This window comes from Salvelinus sp. IW2-2015, unplaced genomic scaffold, assembly GCF_002910315.2.
Source record: "Salvelinus sp. IW2-2015 unplaced genomic scaffold, ASM291031v2 Un_scaffold16488, whole genome shotgun sequence".
Taxonomy (NCBI): Eukaryota; Metazoa; Chordata; class Actinopteri; order Salmoniformes; family Salmonidae; genus Salvelinus; species Salvelinus sp. IW2-2015.
This window is the reverse complement of record NW_019957610.1, coordinates 140118-156097: the sequence shown is the minus strand read 5'-3', so window position 1 is coordinate 156097 and position 15980 is coordinate 140118. Positions and strand designations below refer to the sequence as shown.

The window sequence follows — 15980 nt, the reverse complement described above, 5'->3', positions numbered from 1 at the left end:
TGCATCCATCCACCCACCAACACTGCATCCATCCACCCATTAATGCTGCTTACTGTCGACTACTGCCCACACACAGCAGGCCTCTCAATATCACACAGCTTTTTACTCTACATTTAACTACTACTCCTGTTTTCTCTCTCTCTCTTCTATCCATCCCTCCGCTCCATGCACATCTCTATCTTTTCATCTGTCTATTTCCATGCCTCTCCCTCTCTATCTCCTTCTCCCCCCCTCTCTGTCTGTCTGTGTCCTTGATGTCTGTGAAAATGCACACTCAGACCATGTGAAGTGTCTGTTTCAAGTTGAAATGGAGATGATGTACCATTGTAGACATTGTTCTAGGGCCACTTTGCATATCAATGTGGATATACCATTCCTCAGCAGCATGACCTTAATTGAAAAGCTCTTTCCCCCAAAATGATTTTCAGTCAAATTCATGAATTATTTGAATGAAGAGATGGAGGAGATATAGAGGACCAATATGTCTGAGCTTTGATAAGGAACTACTCTGTTCTCACTACTTTACTTTATTCAATTAATGAAGCTTTCATGCCCACGCTACTTCTGCGTAATATGGTCCAACCAGCGCGGCCTAATCTGACTATACAAAACATTAAGAACACCTGCTCTTTCCATGACATTGACTGACCAGGTGAATCAAGGTGAAAGCTATTATCACTTATTAATGTCAAGTGTTAAATCCACTTTAATCAGTGTAGATTAKGGGGAAGAGACAGGTTATATACGGATTTTTAAGCCTTGAGACAATTGAGACATGGAGTGTGTATGTGTGCTATTCAGAGGATGAATGGGCAAGACAAAATACTTAAGTGCCTTTGAACGGGGTATGGTGGTAGCTGCCAGGCTCACCAGTTTGTGTCAAGAACTGGTTTTTCACACTCAACAGTTTCCCATGTGTATCAAGAATGGTCCACCACCCAAAGGACATTCAGCCAACTTGACACAACTGTGGGAATACTTGGAGTCAACATGGGCCAGCATCCCTGTGGAACGCTTTCGACACCTTGTAGAGTCCATGTCCTGACAGATTGAGGCTGTTCTGAGGGGAAAGGGGGTAGGGTGTGCAACTCAATATTAGGAAGGGGTTAGTAATGTTTGCTACACTCAGTGTATAATAATTGTGGACTGTGGGTAACATTTTAGGTGAAACAAATATGCCTTTGCGACTGATTGTGTTGTATAATTTACATAGACTAGTCTTTGATGATAATGGTGAGTTGGTATACTGTATCTGTTTTGAAGGCAACTCTTACTGAGAAAATAAAACACAAACTGCCTCTGCCTGAATGCTATGAAGCAATATCCTCTCTCTGCACTCTGCTGTGGCCAACACAAGACTAGCCAAAGTCTAACACTTTGACAGTACTCTATAAGTCTTCTGCTATCACACAACGCATGTCATCATGTTACACTACTGGTTCCCATACCACCATCATACACTTCCTAAAGGGTTTTCAGCCACAGTAATCCCATATTAGGACTTTTCCTGGATCAAAAAGGGACTTTGGTTGTGGGCGTGCCAGGGGGCGTGGCATAGGGCGTGGCAATTCTACACATTTCTCCATGGAGCTGAGAAAAGTTGTTTCAGTTTTAAAGCAGATTTCCTGCAGTTCTATGCCTTTTGCCATGGCTAATGCTGTGTTATTTTGCTCAAACATTATAACAAAAGCAATACTGCTAAATTCATTGTTTTTGGAATGTTCAATTCAGACTGACTGTCTAGCTTTTATTTTAGTGATTGTTAGTTCTCACAGATTATATTATAAAACAATTATAGGTCCATTATCTTTTCTACATACTTCATATCTGGTTTTAGTTGTTTAAGTTTACACTGAAAGTGTTTTTCCATCCTGAAAATGTATAAAAAGAACAAAGCATTTCAATGGCAGAAAAATCCCTGCAAATCCAGTGCTCAAATTGGCTCCAACACCAGGAAGAAGTGAGGTCTGCTCGGTCGTGGATATGCTGTATGAAAACAGGGAATCTGACAGCTAGAACAGAAAGCAGAGGAGCCATGGTGATGTGCTGTTAGAAGCCCTGGCTTTGCTCAGCACTCCTCCACAATAAGAGGGAGAGAAGAGGAAAAGAGAGGGGAGGAAGAGAGAGAGAGAGGGAGAGACAAAGCGAGAGAAAGATAGCGAGAGGGAGAGCAAGTGAGAGACTGAGAGAAGAGAAAGAGAGGAGCGAGTGAACCTCAGCATAGAGAAGCGTTTTCTTCTTCTGGGCGTCAATTAAGTGGAGCTCTGCTACACCTGCCTGTGGAACCCCAGCCCAGCTTTACCCAACACCAACACCAGCCCAGTTCTACCCAACATTAACCTTCTACCCAACACTAACCCCAGCCAAGCTCTACCTAGCCCAGCTTTACCCAACACTAACCCCAGCCCAGTTCATCCCAGCTCATCATTCATTACCAGTGGTGGAAAAATACTAAATTGTCATACTTGAGTAAAAGTAAAGATACCTAAATAGAAAATGACTGAAGTAAAATGAAAGTCAACCAGTAAAATTGTACTTGAGTAAAAGTCTAAAAGTATTTGGTTTTAAATGTACTTAAGTATCAAAAGTAAATGTAATTGCTAAAATATAGTAAAAGTAAAAGTATAAATAATTTCTTATTCCTTATATCAAGCCAATCAGACAGCACAATTTTCTTGTTTTTTAAATTTATGTATAGCAGAGGGCAAACTCCAATACTCAGACATCATTTACAAATAAAGCATTTGTCTTTAGTGAGTCCGCCAGATCAGAGGCAGTGGGATGACCAGGGATGTTCTCCTGATAAGTCTGTGAATTGGACCATTTCCCTGTGCTACTAAGCATTCAAAATGTAACAAGTACTTTTGGGTGTCAGGGAAAATGTGTGAACTAAAAAGTACATAATTTTCTTTAGGAATTTAGTGAATAAAAGTCAAAGTTGTCAAAAATATAAATAGTACAGTTAAGTACAGATACGCAAAAAAACGACTTAAGTAGTACCGTGAAGTATTTCTAATAAGTACATTACACTACTGAGTTTAACCCAACACTAACCCCAGCCCAGCTCTACCCAACACTAACCCCAACCCAGCTCTACCCAACACTAACCCCAACCCAGCTCTACCCAACACTAACCCCAGCCCAGCTCTACCCAACACTAACCCCAGCCCAGCTCTACCCAGCACTAACCCCAGCCCAGCTATACCCAGCACACTGCTCTCCCAACCAAACATTAACCCCAGCCAACAGATCTACCCGAACACTAACCCCACTCCAGCTTCTCCAACCTAACCCCAGCCTCAGCTCTACCCAACATCTGACAACAGCCCATTCTTACCAGCCCTGCTCTAATCAAACATAACCCAGCCCAGCTATACCCAGCACACGTCTACCCTTAGACCCACTAGCCTCAGCTCTACCACAACACTAACCCAGCCACGTATACCCAACATCACCCAGCAAGCTCTCCAACAACACTAACCAGCCCGCTACCCAGCACAACCGCGCCATCTTTAACCAGCCACTCACCCCCATCAATTTTTCCCAACACTAACCAGCCAGTCTATCAACCTGCTGGCCTTGCCAGCCCATAATGAGGAGCTTTGTGGGAAGACTTGGCTGTCGTACACCACTCTATACCCGCACACATGCTGTACACACACAATAGTGTCCGAATACGGCAATTAGGCTTTACAGAGCCTAAGGAGATCAAAGGGCTCGGGCTCACTCTCTTCTCTCTCTCTCTTCTCTCTCTCTCTCTCTCTCTCTCTTCCTCTCTCCTCTCTTCTCTCTCTCTCTCTCTCTCTCTCTCCTCTCAATCCTTCATCAATTCAAGGGGCTTATTGGCATGGGAAACATGTGTTAACATTGCCAAAGCAAGTGAGGTAGATAATATACAAAAGTAAATAAACAATACAAAATGAACAGTAAACATTACACATAAAGAGTTTCAAAACAAAAAGACATTACAAATGTATATTATATATATCATGTTAAGCATGTACAAATGCTAAAAGCACACAAGTTAAAATAATAAACATAAATATGGGTTGTATTACAATGGTGTTGTTCTTCACTGGTTGCCCTTTCCTTGTGGCAAGTCACAAATCTTGCTCTGCTGGTGATGGCACACGTGGAATTTCACCCAGAAGATAATGGGAGTTTATCAAAATTGGATTTGTTTTTTCATCTTGGTGGATCTGTGTAATTGAGGGAAATTGCTCTCTAATATGGCCAAATGTCCCTCTGTATACATGCGAGGTTTCTCTCTCCGTCTCCTCTCTCCTCTCTCTCTCTTCCTCTCGTCTTCTCTGTCCCTTCCACGTATCTCTTCGTCTTTCTCCTTCCCCTCTTCCCTCTCTCTCTCCTCTCCTCGCATGCAATGCTGGTGTGTTTGGTGTGGAAAGCTCTATCCTAACTAACTTTCTTGATTCTTTTCTTTACATTTAATTTTCTATGGTGGAGGGTTAATGCAATATTTGTTTTTAGCGGTATCCAAAGTTTTTTTTCAAAGTTAGGGTGGAAGAGGACAGAGTAACTTTCCTGGGGTTTGGAAGGTGTAGTGTGCGCAATGGCTTCTCAGCCTAGCGCGGAGGAGACGCTGTCGATACAGCATAGATTCAGTTGTGTTCCTGAGAACGGAGTTAAGGTGGAGGAGGTTCTGCTCGCGGTCGGTGAACAGGTAGGAGCTGAGTTTATACATTCTGCTTCTAGAATGAACAAAGCTGTGGTTGTGTTCATGAAAAGGGCTAATTTGGTTGGTAGGCTAATTGCTAGCGGAATATTTGTAAGGGATGTGTTGGTGTCAATTTCACCTCTCTCTACCCCTTCAACAAGAGTTGTAGTGGCAAATTTACCTCCGTTTATTACGGATGATCAAATTAGGAAAGAGCTGAGTCGTTTTGGTAAGTTTGCTAGCGGTTTCCGTGTACTGTCAGCAGGTTTTCAGGCAGATGCAGTTAAGCACGTTGTTTCGTTCCGGAGGCAAGTGTTTATGTTTCTGAACAACAATGAGCAACAGTTAAATGTGCATTTTAAAGTGAGACATGGGGAGGGGCTCTATGCAGGTTTTGCCAGCACAGATAGTCTACGGTGTTTTGAATGTGGGGATTTGGGGCACAAGAGCTTTGCGTGCCCACATAAAGGCCGTAGACAAGGTGAGAGTACAAGCGCAAGTGGGGGAAATCGAGGTCAAAGTGCAGGGGGTAAGGAGATGCAGACAGCAGAGGCTGGGCCTAGTCAGGCTAGAGATGGTGGTGTAGATGAGGCTGGGCCTAGTCAGGCTAGAGATGGTGGGGTAGCTGAAGCTGAGTTTAGTCAGGCTAGAGATGGGGTAGTGGAGGCTGGGTCTAGTCAGGCTAGAGATGGTGGGGAAGCAGAGGCTGGGTCTAGTCAGGCTAGAGATGGTGGGGTAGCTGAGGCTGGGCCTAATTATGCTATAGAGGGTGGTGTAAAGGGTGCTGGGTCTAGGCAGGCTATGGATGGTGGTATAGCAGAGGCTGAGTCTAGTCAGGCTATGGATGGTGGGGTAGCTGAGGCTGGCCCTAGTCATGCTATGGAGGGTGGTGTAGATGATGATGGGCCTAGTCATGCTATGGAGGGTGGTGTAGATGATACTGGGTCTAGTCAGGTTATTCTAGTGGATGAAGAGAGTATATTGGGGAAGTGTAAGAGATTAGGGGGGAGGAGGAGGGTGTCAAGCGGAAAAGGAAAAAGGGTGTGGACAAAGGCACCATGGAAATGTTGCCTGTTGCTGTGGGTGAGGCCCTAACCAGAGAGAAAGAGCAGGTGGTCAGGATGGGAGATAGAGATGAGGAGGAAAGTGAGTCTGAGGAAGAGGATGAGGAGTTATTTTTTTCAGACTCCTCTTCAATTGGCCCGGAGCTGACAGCCAGTCAACCAGAGGGGTCTAAGTACACATTGAGAGAACTGACAAGGTTCCTGAATGAGACTAAGGGGAAAAAAGTTAATCTTGAGGCTTTTTTTCCTGATCCTAGAACGTTTGTAAGATCAGTACAACATGCTATGAGAAATGAGGGGCATGGTGTCCTCTCACCCAAGAAACGGTTTAGGTTGAGGAAGTGGGTCACAACAGTGCGTAAAGGTTTACCTTCAGACACTGTTTAAATGTTTAATTTCTTTCTGACACTGGGGCTTTTTGAGCTTTGCTATTGGTCTATTTCTCTGCTGGCTTTTCTCCCACTTCTTATGGAGACTCTTCGGGTAGGATCGCTCAATATAAATGGCACCAGAGATGCGGGAAAGAGGAGTGTGTTGGGTGAATATGTAAAACAAAAGAAAGTACAGGTGTTGTTTCTGCAGGAGACGCATAGTGATGTGGTGAATGAAGTTGATTGGGGGCTTTGGTGGAAAGGGGCAAGTGTGTTGAGCCATGGGACAAATCTTAGTGCAGGGGTGGCAGTCCTTTTTGCACCGGGTCTGTCTGTAAAAATTTGCTCCTCAAAGGAGGTGTGTAGGGGTAGGTTGCTTGTTGTTAAAGCAGAAATTAACAACATGGGTTTTGTCTTTATAAATGTGTATGCGCCTAACACAGGGAGAGAAAGAGGGGATCTATTTGGGAGTCTTAAACAGGAACTCTCACAAGTAGCGCCTGAGGAGACGCTGGTGATCGGAGGTGACTGGAACTGTACAATGGATTTTACAAAAGACAGAAATGGGGAAGAGCCTCATTCAGTGTCAGTGGGAGTGTTTAGGGACATCATTAATCAGTTTGACCTAGTGGATGTTTGGAGAACTTAACATCCCAACACAAGACAGTATACATGGGTGAAGGTTTTTGGGGCTAGGGTGAGTGCAGCCCGACTTGATCGTTTTTACATGTCCAGGAATCAGAGCAATAGGCTGCTGGGCGCTACCATTCTCCCAGTGGGGTTTTACATGTCCAGGAATCAGAGCAATAGGCTGCTGGGCGCTACCATTCTCCCAGTGGGGTTTTCGGATCACCACATAACCATGGCTCGGCTCTCTATTTCACCAGGGCCCCGGCAGGCATCTTATTGGAAGTTCAATGTAAAGCTCTTACAAGATGCCACTTTTTGCTCAGGTTTCCAGACTTTTGGGAAAGGTGGGGGCAGCGAAGAGAGGAGTATGAGTCTCTGAGTCAATGGTGGGATGTGGGGAAAGTGCAAATTCGGCTTTTCTGTCAACAGTACACAGCTCTCTCATCTTCAGAGGCTAGGAGAGTATTGGGGGAACTAGAGCGGTGTATTAGTGAGATGGAGGTAGAGATGGTGGGGCAAGGCAATGTAGGCCTCCAGGCTAACTTAGCCGAATTACGTAGGGACCTGGGCAGTTTTTTCCAGGTTAAAGCAAAGGGAGCACTTGTAAGAGSTAGGTTCTCCATGCTCAAGGAGATGGATGCTCCCAGCTCCTTCTTCTTTGGTTTGGAAAMACAGAGCAGTGAAGCCAAGGGTATGCATTGTCTACGGCTGTCTGATGGGCGGGTGACCTCTGTGGTGGGGGAAATGCGTGAGCGGACTGTGGAGTTTTATACTGAATTGTATAGGGCAGAAATGTGTGATACTATGTGTGCTCAGGTCTTGTTCGCAGGACTCCCTAAGCTCTCTCGGACACAGAGGGATGAAATGGACATTCCTCTGTTGTCACATGAACTGGCAGAGGCCGTAACCCAGATGTCCCCCGGTCGTGCACCGGGGGTCGATGGACTTCCAGTGGAGTTTTACAAAAAATTCTGGGGAACAATTGGACAGGATTTCTTTTGCGTGTTGCGTGAATGCGTCGAGGTAGGAGAGTTGCCGATGAGCTGCCGTCGGGCGGCTCTGACTCTCCTGCCCAAAAAAGGGGACTTGTGTGAACTTAAGAACTGGAGGCCTGTGGCATTACTCTGTGCGGACTACAACATTTTTGCCAAGGTCCTCTCTAACAGACTGAAGTCCCATCTGGACTCATCTGAATACACAAGGACCAGACATATTGTGTACCGGGACGCTCAATCACGGACAACTTGTTCTTGATTAGGGACATGTTGGACTTGTCGAGAGGTTCTAATGTGAACTTTGGACTGGTCTCTTTAGATCAAGAGAAGGCTTTTGATAGAGTGGATCATGAGTATCTGTTTAATGTGATGTCTGTGTTTGGGTTTGGGAAGAGTTTTGTGACCTGTGTGAAGCTGTTGTATGCTGGGGCGTCATGTATGGTTCAGGTGGGAGGGGGGCTCAGTAGGCCAGTCTGGGTGAGACGGGGCATTAGACAAGGATGCCCTCTATCTGGGCAGCTATACACACTAGCCATTGAGCCTTTTTTAGGACTGCTACACAGGAGACTGCAGGGAGTGTGCTGCACAGGCATGGATGTGGTGACAGGAATAGCAGTCTCAGCATATGCAGATGATGTTTCTGTGATGGTCAGGGATGGGCAAGATATGCAGGAACTAGAGAACAGTCTGAAGGTGTACGAGGGAGCTTCATCAGCTAAGGTAACTGGGGAAAGAGCAAAGCTCTGTTATGTGGGGCATGGGGGGATAGGGCTCCTCCTCTGCTTCCAGGGGGTTTGCAGTGGGGTTGTGAAGGGCTTAAAGTGTTGGGGGTGTACCTGGGCTCGGAGAGGTGGGTCAGGAAGAACTGGGAGGGGCTGTCACAGGCAGTGGTGTCAAGACTGGCCAGGTGGAGGTGGCTCCTATCCCAAGTGTCATATAGAGGGAGGGTGCTGATAATTAACAACCTGGTGGCATCTTCCTTGTGGCATAAACTGGCTGTCCTCAACCCCCCCGCCGGTCTGCTTGCAGACCTGCAACGCAAMCTGGTGGATTTCTTTTGGTCGGGACATCACTGGCTGAAGGCAGCAGTGTTGTACATGACCGTCCACGAAGGAGGACAGGGCCTGGTGGAACTGGAGAGCAGGATGGCTGCTTTCCGGCTAAAGGCGGTGCAGAGACTGCTGTATCATACCGATGTTGGCTGGAGGGAACCAGCATGCGCACTGCTGAGGAGAGCTGGTGGATTAGGGTTGGACCGGCAGCTGTTCCTCATGAAGCTGGAGAGGCTGAGTACAGCAGGTCTCTCAGAGTTTTACTCTGCGGTGCTGAGGGCCTGGCAGCTGCTAAGGCCCATACGAGAYGGGYGTGTGGAGCCTGGGCAGTGGGTGTGGGAGGAGCCTATTTTCCACAACCCAGCCATCCCTTTGAGATCGGTTCAGTCTGCCACCCTGCAGAGGCAACTGATGGCAGGGGGTTTARGAAGGCTAGGTGACCTGAGACTGCTGGGAGAGGAGGGGTGGAAAACCCCGGAGGTCTTGGCGCAACAAACAGGAATAACGTCTCTTAGACTGTTGGAGAGATTCCTGGAGGAGGTKCAGGAGGCACTGTCTGAGCAGGTAAGGGGGGTGTTTGAGAGGCCAAAGGGAGAGGGGCCACCAATGTTTCCGCCACTGCAGGTGACGGCAGAGACTGGAGACTGGCAAGGGGGTCTGGAGGACTTGTTAGATTTTAACACTCCGAGCCTGGGGGAATTTGAGGGGGTGGGAGGTAAAGCTCTCTACAACCTCTGCGTTAAGGTTAGGAACATTAGAAGTCTAACAGGAGTGAAGGCACATCAGTGGCAGGGGGTATGTGGGGCGGAGAGTATGGTGGGTTTTAGATGGAGGGCGCTCTACAAACCCCCAGTACCAAAGAGGTCAGGGGACCTCCAGTGGAGGGTTCTTCATGGAGCCCTGGCCACTAACAGCTGGTTGGCACGTGCTGATCCGGGAATTGGGCAGGGGTGTCCTTTCTGTCAAATGAATGAAACTGTGATTCATGTGTTTTCTGTGTGCACCAGGTTAATGCCATTAATGTCTCTGTTGGAATGTCTGTGTGAGAGGTTGGGGGTGGTTTTTGCTGTTGGGATGTTTATAATGGGATACAGGTATTCGAGTAAGGAGAAAGAAAAATGTGTTTTGTTGAATTTTGAATTTAGCTATTTGGCTAACAAGGAGGAACAGGGTCAAAGGTGGGGGGATAACAGACCCTTTACTATTGTTTAATGGGATGGTCTCTGCGCGCCTTAGGGTTGAGTTTGAGTTCTATAAACTGATCAAATGTGTGGAGATGTTTGAGGAGATATGGTGTGTTGGGGGGGCTGTCTGTATTGCTGGGGAAGATGTTTTGGATATACGGTTGTAGGAGAGGGTATTGTTTTTGTGTATGGTGATGTTGGTTTGTATCATGTGGTAGATGGAAAGGTGAGTATGGTACATGTATGCAGTACAGGATATATTTTTGTTTTTTTATTTTTAGGGGGGGGTGAGTGTTAAATGAAATGAGAATGTTTCAATAAAGAAAGACAAAAAGTCAAAAGTCTCTCTCTCTCTCTCTCTCTGACATAAACAAACAAACCATTCATATTGACTTCACATGACAGACCTACCTTGTGACAAGTTGTGAAGTTGATCTCAGACTCACTGCTAATCTCCGGTTGAAGCTATTTCTTAATCTGATTGACTGAACAATTCCACTGCATGTGCTCTGCGTCATAGTTGACATTCTCTAAGGTGGTCTGGGCTTTTGCCGCTCAGACATGCAGTCATAAACGGACACGACAGACATGGCTATAGCAGTGTTTCCCAAACTCGGTCCTCGGGACCCAAAGGGGTGCATATTTAGGTTTTTTGCCGTAGCACTACACAGCTGATTCAAATGATCAACTCATTATCAAGATTTGATTATTTGAATCGGCTGTGTGTGTAGTGCTAGGGCAAAAACCAAAACGTACACCCCTCGGTGTCCCCTGCCTAGTCCCACTGTTAAATTGTATTGATTCTGAGATTGAGGAACCTACATGACTTCCTGCAGTATTGCTATGTGATCATGAGTCTGTCAGCCCGTGGTCCAGTACCTATGTCTCAAAGGTAGCATATCCTCATACACAAAGATGACAGCTCTTTCTGCCTGTGTGTGTCAAGAATGGTCCACAACCCATATGACATCCAGTCAACTTGACACAACTGTGGGAAGCATTGGCGTCAACATGGGCTAGCATTCCTGTGGAACACCTTCGACACCTTGTAGACTCCATGCCCCAACGAATTAAGGCTGTTCTGAGGGCAACAGGGGGTTGGAGAGTGCAACTCAACATTAGGAAGGTGTTCTTAGTGTACACACAGTGCATATACACTAGATGACAGACAGAAGGCGCTGTTTTGAAGCCACTGCACCTCCATTTTGGCACTCCTCCACCATTGTAAATATTTTCTAAATACATTTTAATTGTCACATGCTTTGTAAACAACAGGTGTAGAATTACAGTGAAATGCTTACTTACGGGCCCTTCCCAACAATGCGGCATCGGTTTGTGGTAGTAAATAGACATCTACGAAAAATATAGATAAACTCTCTTGGTATAGTCTACAGCTTATCATGAGGTATTCTAACTCAGTCCAGCAGAACCTTGAGACTTAATTGTAGAGATCGCGCACCAGTCTTTGTTGACAAAGAGACACACCCCACCCTCACGGATCTTACCGGACGCTGCTGTTCTGTCCTGCCAATGCATGGAAAACTCAGCTTACTGTATATTATTTATGTCCAGGTCCTTGTTCAGCCATGACTCCGAAAAGCATAGTATATTACAGTTCTTAATGTACCATTGATATGATATTCTCGAACGGAACTCGTCAGTTCTCCAGCGATTAAACATTCACCGATAGAACAGAGGGTAGAGGGTAGGACTCGTCACCGTAGTTACATCAATGTGCCGGACGGCGAAATCTATAGCAACGTTTTTTTCCTCTTCATAGTGTCAGGGATTAGGGCCTGGTCCAAGGTGAGCACTATGTCCTGTGCCAAATAAGTAGAAGTCTTCGTCCAGATCGATGGTGAGTGATTGCTGTTCTGATGTCCAGAAGCTTTTTTCGATCATAGGAAACGATGACTCCTTAATGCATACTTTTAATTTATATTATGTAAACATACAAATAAAAAATTAAGTTCTAATGTTACTGTCCCCTACTGTCCCCACTACAACAAGAAAAACTACTTAAATACATGTAATTTTGTCTTTGAAACATATAATTGAAATAATGTAGAATTCTATTAATTCCTATGGAGGACTGCTTTTTCTGGGGAGTGGCTGCCCGGTGGCCAATACATAGCATTAGCAATCCAGGGTTTATATACATAATTGATGTAAACATGGTAAGAAAACCGTACACTTGCATGTCTGTCTCATGTCGAACTAGTGCTAGTTTCTATAACTTGACAGCATAGGGTGCCAAAGGTCCCATAACATGATTTTATTTAGCTAGGCAAGTCAGTTAAGAACAAATTCTTATTTACAATGACGGGCTACCTCAGCCAAACCCAACGACGCAGCGCCAATTGTGCACCGCCCTATGGGACTCTCAATCATGGCCAGATGTGATACAGCCTGGAATCGAACCAGAGTCTGTAGTGACACCTCTAGCACTCAGATGCAGTGCCTTAGACCGCCGCGCCAACTCGGGAGCCCCCAGTGATCAGTACTGCAGTACCCACAAAATCTATGCAAATCCATGAAAAAACACTGGGCAAACACACCATTGTTCTACAGTGAAAACCTTTATTAATCATATTCATATATTCTTTCTAATAACTTTATTTATTCCATTGCCGTTACCCTTCTCTTCCATGTATTTGCTTAATGTTTGGTATCTGTAATATATTTATATTTACATTGGTGGTACATATATACATACAGGTGAGGCTGGGAGAGGCCTTTCGTTCCTACAGTATTAAACACTATTAGCTCACACCTCTTCCTTCTCATATTCATCCCCTTTCTCCTCCCCCTCTTTTTGCTCTTCCTCCTCTCAGCTCATTATGGAGGTATGGGACTTACATAACTTCACCAGGCCTTATAGATTAATCAATCAATCAATCAATTATTACATATGACCCTCTCCACAATTTATATTAACTGCACGTCCCCATAACGAATTATGAACAGATACTGAAAAAGAAACATGAGAGAGAGAGAAAGAAAGTGAGAGATCAAGAGAGAGGAAATAAATAAATATGTACATAGTATAAGACTCGTTATGAGATGAGGCTGGTGTGTTGGTACATTAAAAAGGTGCATTTCACAAACATACTCATACTGAAAAACCATGGGAGAGAGAGAGAGAGAGAGTTGATGTGTTGGTACATTAAAAAGGTTAATTTAACAACCACACTCATTCATAAAAACATGAGAGACAGAGAGGGATAGAGAGAGACAGCTGGAAAGGGGGAGAGAGAGGGAGAGTGCAATAGAGAGAGAATGAGATGGAGAAAGAGCAAGAGAGAGAGAAAGTGAGCGCGAAAGAGAGAGAAAGTGAGCGCGAAAGCGAGAGATCAAGAGAGAGGGAAATAAATCTGTATGTTCAGGACTATATAGTATAAGAGTCGTTATGAGACGAGGCTGGTGTGTTGGTACATTAAAAAGGTGCATTTAAAAAACACACACAGGTTTTGTTCTTCTATCCTCGTGGGGACCTAAAACTGATTTCCATTACAAATCATATTTTCCTTAACCCAAAACCTAACTCCTAACCGCTAACACTAAATATAACCCTAACCTTAAACCTAACATAGCCTTTGTTCTCATGGGGACATGGGAAGTCCCCCCGGTGGACAATTTTCCTTATTTTACTATCATGGAGACTTTTAGGGATTTTAGAGCCCCACAAGGATAGAAGAACCAAACCACCCCCATCCCCCTACATTCACACTCATACAAACACGCATTCACCCAACAGCTACAAGATATGGAGCAGACATACAATCATATACCTCCCCCATCACAGTGAATAAGAATATACCATACCACAAACCACAAAAACATAGAGATTCTCCTCAAATGCAAGTAGTGTGCAAAACGAGCTGAGCTGGGCATCGACGACGTACGCTTGAAATGGAGTAACAAACTGAATTCCAACAACAGTGCTTCTTTTATATTTTAGTATTTATACATATATTTCAGCCCCAACTTTGTAAAACTAGAATGAATTATCTATATACAGTAACCGTAGCCACTCACGTTAGACAACAGTGCTCTAGTAAAGACGGCTATTGAGGAAGAGGGGGAGAATGAGGAGGAGGGATAGGTTTTGTTTGTAAGAGTTCACACATTATGTTGAGATATCGTAAATTTACACCCAATATTAGATGAGAATAGGACATTTCCTTCTTTTCACAACTAAAACATAAACACATACTCAGGAGATGGCATGGTACACTAATATACAATATCTACTGTTGCTCAACGTGTTAGCGTATGGATTTATTACAAGGTTAAAGTCTAAGGATATGTATTCACGTGTGACTTTACATGAGTATGTGTGTGTGTGTGTGTGTGTGTGTGTGTGTATTTGCTCACCCACGTGCATTTATGTATGTGTGAACTGTACTACTGTATTTGTGTATTTGTATCAGTATAATACTTCAACCTAGTACAACCCATCCATATTCTTGCAGATAATCCATACGTCTTCAGTTGGTCAGTCAAAATCTCTGTCCCTGTGTTGGTTGATTGTCAGTTGTGTAAGGGTTGTCAGTCTCTGCTGGGGTTCTACGGGCTCAGTGATAAGGGAGTAGTGTGGGGTAGAGACGCTCGATAGGGCTAGGACTATGAGCAGGACGGACAACAAAGACACACGTATGTACATATCATTGGCAGATACAGTATATATTATAAACTAGAGGGTGAGGGGTGGAATATTACAGTGTGAACGTGCAAGTGTGAATGGAGTGGAGGCGTCTAGTTCCATAGCTATCCATTTCTCCTCCTCTTCCCTCCTTTCTCCCGCTCTCTCTCTCTTTCTTCTCTCTCCCACAGCCATTGTGTGCTGTCCTCTTCTGGGGGTGATGGGTAAAAAGCTGGAGAGTGATGAACGGTGAACACACACACTAGGAAACACACCTGGGGGGGGGAGAAAAAAAAGGGGACATGGTTAGGGTGTGACAAATCAAATTGTTTATGCACAGGCATTTCAATTTACGACCCATTCCCTCTGTAGCACAGTGAGGACACATATTACATTTCCATGCCAATCAAGCCTGTTGGAATCATATTCAATTAAATAGGACATGATAGTTTTATGCGAAGTGGCCCCCACTGCTAATTGAAATCATAGATCCATTTTTGGGAGCCAAAATGTAGTTTGTCAGTGAGGGCAGTTTCAATGTATTTTGGATCACTTACCTATGGATGTTTTAGGCATTCCCAGCTTCTGTGCGAGAAGAGAAGGGGAGAGGTATAGAGCCAGTGGGGGAGAGAGAAAAATATAGATTGTTTTAGTAAAAATACACTGATAAGTGGTGTGTGTAGTATCTATAACAACCAGCATTGTGTGTCACATGAGTGTAGTATGCCAATGATACTTATACAATTAACCTCTCTCTCTCTCTCTCACTCACTCAATCGGTTGTCTGGTTCCATTAAAACCTACACAGTGATCCCATTTCCCAACGGGGTTGTTTGCGTAAGAATAGAGTTCTATCAAGAACCATTTTCATCTGAAGAACCCCTTTTGGAAGAAAGCATTGTTGCCGATTATTTGGGAGGCAAGAACAGTTCTACATAGAAGCGTTCTGAATAAGCTTTTTATAGTAAATGTTTTTCTGTTAAATAGTGCCTGAGCATTAGTGGTTACCTCAGTGTTTAAATTTCAACATTAGGAGTGGGTAATCTGATAAATGTAAAACGATAGGAAGATGTGAAAATGTTTAAAACTGTACCTACAAGGGAATATTTGTGCATGTATCTGGTATTCCCTTAATCATTTTACATATACAGTACTTACAGTGCATTCGGGAAGTATTCAGACCCCTTGACTTTTTCCACATTTTGTTACGTTACAGCCTTATTCTAAAATCGATTAAATTGTTTTTTTTGCCTCATCAATCCCATCAATTTTTGCCTCATCAAATTTATACTTAAAAAAAAAACTTAAATATTACATTTACATAAGTATTCAGACCCTTTACTCAGTACTTTGTTGAAGCACCT

The 15980-nt window shown here is 44.3% G+C and overlaps 1 protein-coding gene across 2 annotated transcripts in view; it reads right to left on the bottom strand.

Moving 5' to 3' along the window:
- Positions 1 to 12531: 12531 nt before the first annotated feature.
- The window catches only part of LOC112080774 (LHFPL tetraspan subfamily member 3 protein-like), a 58134-nt gene continuing 54685 nt past the window's right edge, over positions 12532 to 15980 (bottom strand). Inside the window, exons 3-4 of one of the 2 annotated variants that reach the window (XM_024146687.2) lie at positions 15174 to 15201; positions 12532 to 14891 (exon numbers count right to left, since the gene is read on the bottom strand). In XM_024146687.2, coding sequence (XP_024002455.1) covers positions 15185 to 15201 — 17 coding nt within the window. In that variant the 3' untranslated portion in view covers positions 12532 to 14891; positions 15174 to 15184. The remainder of the gene's footprint in view (positions 14892 to 15173; positions 15202 to 15980) is intronic. The other variant, XM_024146688.2, reaches the window with a different exon arrangement.